Source organism: Larimichthys crocea, unplaced genomic scaffold (assembly GCF_000972845.2).
Source record: "Larimichthys crocea isolate SSNF unplaced genomic scaffold, L_crocea_2.0 scaffold456, whole genome shotgun sequence".
NCBI classification, from domain to species: Eukaryota; Metazoa; Chordata; class Actinopteri; family Sciaenidae; genus Larimichthys; species Larimichthys crocea.
This window is the reverse complement of record NW_020855938.1, coordinates 43,353-51,066: the sequence shown is the minus strand read 5'-3', so window position 1 is coordinate 51,066 and position 7,714 is coordinate 43,353. Positions and strand designations below refer to the sequence as shown.

At 45.9% G+C, this 7,714-nt stretch overlaps 1 protein-coding gene across 1 annotated transcript; it reads left to right on the top strand.

The window, feature by feature from the left end:
* The first annotated feature begins 6,682 nt into the window (after positions 1–6,682).
* On the top strand, positions 6,683–7,349 carry LOC113745106 (uncharacterized). The gene has a single exon (XM_027276585.1). It carries the CDS (start codon positions 6,690–6,692, stop codon positions 7,347–7,349), a length of 660 nt encoding a protein of 219 aa, XP_027132386.1. The 5' UTR covers positions 6,683–6,689.
* Positions 7,350–7,714: the final 365 nt, after the last annotated feature.

The window sequence follows — 7,714 nt, the reverse complement described above, 5'->3', positions numbered from 1 at the left end:
TATAACTGCTTATGCTCATCAGGGTCACGGGGGCCTGGAGTCCCAGCTTAGTTTAGGAGGGAGGCGAGGTACACCCTGGACAAGTCACCAGTTCATCACAGGGCACAACCATTTACACTCACACTCACCTAGACAATTTAGAGTCAGTTAACCTGTTAAGGTCATGTGTTTGGGCTGTGGGAGGAAGCTGGAGTACACGGAGAGAACATGTAAGCACCACACAGAAAGGCCCCAGCCACTGCACCACCGTGCCGCTTTCCCACTGTTACCCAATCCTTATTCACCTTAAAGCACACAACTCAGTTCAATATACAGAAACAGAGTCCATTGGTGGAATGCTGTCCACTATTCCAGGATTCAGCCAAGTTTCATTTGAAATAAAGGACATCACAGTTCCTGATATCCTGTGGGAAACTGATACGGCCACAGAGGTCATCCAGTTTATCATCCAGAGCCTGCACACTGGCTAGTAGGATACTTGGTAGAGAAGGTCCATGTAGCTGTTACTGCAGCCTTCACACTTCCCCCTACCACAGAGTGATGAGTGTTTGTTTATGTTGTAAAAATACCCTGCACACATGATGTTTACTAATATGTCTGCCATTTTTGGTTCTGATCCATAATCAACTGAACTAAATTAAACTGACCAGATTCAAGTGAAATTTTACAAGACAACATATATTTGACAGCATCATGCTGTTATTCTGGTGCTATAGATTTATCACTAATAACTACACTCCACCACATATTTATGTGTCATCACATCACTATCTTGCCTTCTATTTGCTACAGACAAAATCAGTGCTGTTCTTTTTAAATGAATTCTCTAAATACATTAATATATGAGCTTCTTTAAACATTTTTACATTTATTTTGTATCTGAATACACCTTCATGTTTTTCCACTTTTTGAACCCATGAATATTTCAAACAATTATAATAATATATAATATATGTATTAAACATTTAATAATAATAATATATATTGTGATGCTATTGTTTTGAGTTTTGAGTTTAACACAGAGATTTTCTTGTAGCAATGCTAATTTGTGCCTTCAGTGTTGCCGTAGCTGGTTCGGACGGCCGGAAGTCAGGGAGCGTTTTTAGTTGACAATTAGTTAGAGAGAGACAGACAGCGGGAAAACTCCCATCCTTTTTATTCTTTGTTATATGGCCAGAAAACGTTTGCCTGTGAGTATTGTTTTTATGTTCAGATGTTGTAACACCTCATTTAGAGAATGTTTCGTTCATTAACAGAGTTGCAGTAGAAATACATTCGCTAATCCGTACATGCTAACCGCTAGCATCGCTATGCAAATTCCCATATAAGTTAGCATTAAGCTAGCGGACTTTTTTCTATGAATCTAAACATGCTACTTTTATGTTTGTATGTGAATGTATTTAGATAAAATGACATGATGAGATAAATAACACATATTTGTATGTTTGGTTTTAGTTTTTACATGTTCCTAAGTAAAGTTTGGAAAGAAACCTCAGCTTCTTTCTTGGGAGACTGTTCGCTATCTGCCGAGCTGACGTAACAGGCTCGAGGACGTCTAACACACGCAAGCAGGGGCAGAATAGTAAAAAGGCAGACTCTTCCAACGGTCGACAATCTAGCATCCTGTGCGTAGGAAGGAAAAACAAGTCATCGACATGACACAGAGCAAACAAGAAATGGATTTTGAAGAACTAGAAACAAGATCACAAATTTCCAGCTGCTCACGAACCAGCAAACTGTCTGTAGCCAGCTCCCTCGCTTTGAAAGCACGAGCCAAAGCTGAAGCCACACGTACAGAGCTAGCATTCGCTAAACGAGAGGCAGAGATGCTAAAACAACAAGCTATACTACAAGAGCAGTATGCAGGACTGAAGATGGAAAAGGCAGCAGCAGTTGCACAGGCTGAAGCTGAGCTGCTAGAAGCAGCTGCTGAAGAATATAAGCAGGGGGACCCACTTCAGCTAAGTAAAAACATGCTGTTTCAGAAACCAGATGAAATACACAATGTGAGCACTACAGTACAAAGTCCTGTTCAATATCCAGGTCACTTCTCCTATCAGAGTGCAATAACCGCCAACTCATTAAATGCAGTCACAACTTCACCTCCCAATACAAAGCCATCCACAAGTTCTCATCCACCAGTGCGCCAGCCTACCATGGACAGCGGTGAAGCACAGAACTACAGGAATCAGGGTGATACGCCATTGAGTGAAATCAGTGACTATGAGTTTTTTGAAGTAACGCCACAACACTTGCACCAAGGAGAAACCACTGGTCGCTCACATGATGTCACTAACACTACAAATGCACAAAGAAAATCGTACTGTGACAGGGAACCTCCCAATACCATCGATGAACGGACATATCAAACCCATTCATGCCCGATGTACAACGCCAGCCCTGCCAGTACAGCAGCTGCAACTACCTAGGCAGGTACCTGATACGACGTGAGCTGGTGAGTTCAGGCTTACTGAAGTTTGACGACAAGCCGGAGAATTACTGGGCCTGGAAAGCATCTTTCATCAGCTCAACGGACGACTTAAAGCTCTCCTGCCAGAGAAGAGCTAGATCTACTGTGTAAATGGCTTGGGCCATCATCATCTGAGCAAGCTAAAAGAATCAGAGCAGTACACATTCACAATACACCTACGGGTCTCAAGATGCTGTGGCAGAGACTGGAGGATGTCTACGGCTCACCAGAGGTGATTGAGAATGCCCTCCTGAAAAAGATAGAAGATTTCCCCAAAATCTCAGTTAGGGACAACACGAGCTTGAGGCAGCTAAGACAGATGGATACTTACCTGGTCTTTCATATCTCAACACCTCCCGAGGAGTCAGCCCGATAGTCCAGAAACTCCCACACGCCTTACAGGAGAAGTGGATCACAGTAGGGTCACGTTACAAAGAACAACACAGAATTCCATATCCTCCATTCTCAGTCTTTGTCAACTTCATCTGCGAACAAGCAAAAATGCGCAATGATCCCAGCTTTGCCAGCATTGCAGCAACATGGTGTGCTCCCAAGACAGAGAAAAACAACCCGTACAACAACAACATGAGAACATCAGTAGCTGTTAAAAAGACTGAAGTCTCAACAGGAAGCAACAACAGTGGCAGCACTACAACAGCCCGACCTGAAGATAATCCAGACAAACATTGCCCCCTACATAACAAACCTCATCCTCTGAGAAAGTGTCGTGGCTTCAGAAACAAAACGCTGGAAGAAAGAAAAGCTTATCTGAAGGACAAACACATTTGCTTCAGATGCTGCGCATCATCTACTCATGTCGCTAAAGACTGTGACAAGCCAGTGCAATGTATGGAGTGTAACAGCGACAGACATCCTACAGCACTACATCCAGGGCCAGCGCCATGGAAGGCAGATGTTCACCAGAGCGCTGCAAACCATGGCGGGGAGCAACAGCAGCAGCAAAGGGAGACCGATCCATCAGTGATTAGTGTACAGAAATCTGTGGCAGTACAAACACTTCAAAGTCATGCTCCAAAATCTGTCTTGTGCTGGTGTATCCTGCAGGGCAAAGAGACCGAGCTATGAAGACCTACGCTGTTCTTGATGAACAAAGCAACAAGTCACTGTGCAGGACAGAATTCTGTGACTACTTCGACATTAAAGGGGAGGGACCAACATACACCCTGAAGACATGTTCAGGGGTGTTCGAGACTGCAGGAAGACGTGTCAGCAATTTCATTGTGGAATCACTAGATGGCAGCACACAAATTCCCTTGCCTACTTTGATTGAATGTACATGCTAGATGAGAGGTCTGAAATACCATCGTCAGAGGCAGCCAAACACTATCCTCATCTTGAGCACCTGGCGGACAAAATCCCACCGTTGGACCCAGATGCATCCATCCTCCTCCTCCCGGGCGAGATTTGATCCAGGTGCACAAAGTAAGAGAACAATGTAATGGACCTCACAGCGCTCCGTTTGCCCAGCGGCTAGACCTTGGGTGGGTGATCGTCGGTGACGTTTGCCTGGGAAGAGCGCACAGACCAACTAATGTCTCTGTCTTCAGAACCAGTGGGTTGGTGAGTGGCGTGCACTCTATTCTCAGCCCATGCACCAGCAGCCTTGTTGTAAAAGAAAAGATTGACAGCTTGGAGCCCCCCGACAGCTTCCCAAGCGTCTCTGCAGCCAGCCTCGACAATGACAGCTTGGGCAGTAATGTGTTTCAAAGAACACATCATGATGATAAGCTCGGGATGTCCATGGAAGATAAGCTGTTCCTGGACCTCATGGACAGAGAGGTGTACATGGATGAAGCTAACTGCTGGGTAGCACCCCTGCCTTTCAGGCCGAACAGGCCACGTTTACCCAACAACAGACAGCACGCCATCAACCGCCTCATGTCCTTGCGCCGCATGCTGGAGAAGAAACACACCATGAAGGAACACTTCTTCAAATTCATGCAAGCCATGCTCGACTCAGACCAAGCAGAGCCTGCTCCAGTGCTAATGCAAAACCAAGAATGCTGGTATTTACCAATCTTCGGTGTCTATCACCCTCAGAAAAAAACCAGATCCGTGTGGTGTTTCGATTCTAGTGCCAAGCATGAGAACATCTCCCTCAATGATGTTCTTCTCCGAGGGCCTGACATGAACAATTCTTTGCTGGGAGTCCTGATGCGCTTCCGGAAAGAGCCCGTAGCAGTAACAGCAGACATTCAGCAGATGTTCTACTGCTTCATCGTACAGGAAGACCATCGCGATTTCCTGAGATTTCTGTGGTTTGAAGATAATGACCCCAGCAAGCGGATCACTGAATACCGTATGAAAGTCCACGTTTTTGGAAACACACCTTCTCCTGCAGTAGCCATCTATAGCCTGAGAAGAGCAGCACTGCATGGAGAGAAAGAACATGGTGCCGAAGCTAAACAGTTCATCATGAGGAACTTCTATGTTGATGATGGGCTGTCCCCATTCCCACTGACGACGAAGCCATCACTGTCCTGAAAAGAACCAAAGAAATGCTAGCAGAGTCCAGCATCAAACGTGCACAAAGTAGCCAAACAGCCGTGCTGTGTTGGATGCCTTTCCAGCAGAAAGAGGGCCAAAAACGGTGGATTTGGAGTTGACTGTGGACCCTTTGCCACCACAGCGGAGTCTAGGTCTTACCTGGAACCTGCAGTCAGACACATTCACCTTCCACGTATCCAAAGAACGAAAACCATCACACAAGGGGAATTTTGTCGACTGTCAATGGCCTTTATGATCCCCTGGGATATGTGGCACCTGTAACGATACAAGGGAAGGCCTTAGTCAGAGAGCTATCCGCCCAACAAGCTGAATGGGACGTTCCTCTGCCAGCACTGAAGGAAGAACATGGAGACGAATGGAATGACTCACTGTGTGAACTTGAACAACTTCAGATCGACAGACCATATACACCTGTTTCTCTGTGCTCCACAAGATACAGAGAACTCTGTGTCTTTTCTGACGCTTCTACTATGGCCATATCAGCAGTGGCATACCTGAAAACAGCAGACACGGAGGGAAACACTCATATCGGGTTCGTCATGGGCAAATCGAAGCTGGCTCCACATCCCCACACCACCACCAACGCTTAGAACTTTGTGCGGCTGTCTTGGCCACTGAAATGGCAGACTTAATCACTGATGAAACTGGACATAGACATCCACAAGGTCACATTACACAGACAGTCGGATTGTTTTGGGCTACATTCACAACACAAGCAGAAGATTCTATGTATATGTAGCCAACAGAGTTGCCCATCAGAAAGTCCACGCCCTCACCCCAGCACAGACACCCTGAGACAGGAGTAGTGCACTCATGTGAAGAAACCATGTAAGTCTTTTCTTGTCAGAGATCCTGCCCCCCCAGAGACATTGAGCTGATAGACCTGATACAGACATAGATGTACACACACAGCAGGTCACAGCTTTTGCAACCAAATCCTTTGAAGGTGAGCTTAGTTCACACCGATTTGAACGCTTCTCCAGCTGGAAGATACTCAATCGGGCTATCACCAAGCTCATACACAAGGCCAGAGCGCACACGAAAAGTCTGAACAGCAAGATAGATGCTCCGACACAAGCAAGACTGGTAATCATCAGAAATGTCCAACACGACGTGTTTGCTGAAGAGGTGAAATGTCTTTCCAGGGGTGATGTCATCTCCAAGTCTAGTCCCCTGAGAAAACTGAACCCAATTCTGATGCAGATGGCCTGCTGAGAGTTGGGGGGCGCACTCTTGGCAGACATTCCCTGGGAAAGAAAACACCCGATCATGGTTCCCAAGAAACACCATGTAGCTACTTTATTGGTGAGACATTACCATGAACAGGTGGCGCATCAGGGGAGGCACCTGACGGAAGGTGCTGTACGTTCTGCTGGTCTGTGGCTGATTGGAGGCAAAAGGCTGGTGACAAACATCATACAGAAATGTGTAATCTGTAACAAGCTAAGAGGAAGAATGGAAGAACAAAAAATGTCAAACTTACCTGCTGAACGACTCACGCCAGGTCCTCCATCTCACAAATGTAGGAGTTGATGTGTTTTGGCCCATGGATCATCAGCACAAGACGAACCCGAGGTGGCATTGCAGAGAACAAGAAAGACGATTTAACCGTCTGTGCCCGTGTCGTGTCCTGTCGTCTCTCCGTTCTGATCGAGGAACAAACTTTGTGGGGGCGTGCAAGGAGTTAAGAATGAACTCTGAAGACCCTGAGCTGGCAACTTACCTTCAAAATCAAGGCAGCAGGTGGATCTTTAACCCTCCCCACTCCTCACACATGGGTGGAGTGTGGGAGCGGATGATAGGAGTTGCTCGCAGAATATTGGATGCACTGCTGCTTAAGGCAAAAACACTCCACCTGACTCATGAGGTTCTGGTTACGTTCATGTCTGAAGTCATGGCCATTATGAACGCCAGACCTCTGGTTCCTGTGTCTTCTGATCCAGATGCGCCCACTATCCTGTCACCTGCCATGCTCTTGACACAGAAAACTGAGCCAGTGTTGCCACCACCAGGAGAGTATGACCCAAAGACCTCTACAGAAAGCAGTGGAAGACAAGTCCAGGCTATGGCTGATGGATTCTGGAAACGCTGGCGTCAAGAGTTCCTGGTGTCACTTCAACCAAGGCGAAAGTGGCATGTGGAGAAGCCGAACCTGACTGAAGGAGATGTCGTGCTTCTTAAAGATGCACAAGTTAAAAGAAATGAGTGGCCTGTAGGAGTGGTGGTGAACGCCATTTCTAGCAAAGACTCTAAAGTCCGCAAAGTAGATGTTAAAGTAGTCAGACATGGTACTCAGAAGATGTACACTAGGCCTGTTTCAGAGGTTGTATTGCTTGTAAAAAACGAGTAGTGTTATAATGCATTATAACAGGCGAGGAGTGTGATGTTATTGTTTTGAGTTTGAGTTTAACACAGAGTTTTCTTGTACAATGCTAATTTGTGCCTTCAGTGTTGCCGTAGCTGGTTCGGACGGCCGGAAGTCAGGGAGCGTTTTTAGTTGACAATTAGTTAGAGAGAGACAGACAGCGGGAAACTCCCATCCTTTTTATTCTTGTTAATGGCCAGAAAACGTTTGCCTGTGAGTATTGTTTTTTTTCAGATGTTGTAACACCCTCATTTAGAGAATGTTTCGTTCATTAACAGATTGCAGTAGAAATACATTCGCTAATCCGTACATGCTAACCGCTAGCATCGCTATGCAAATTCCCATATAAG

Excerpts from the sequence above, each read along its gene's own strand:
- LOC113745106 (XM_027276585.1), top strand. The coding sequence starts at position 6,690 with ATGAACTCTGAAGACCCTGAGCTGGCAACTTACCTTCAAAATCAAGGC.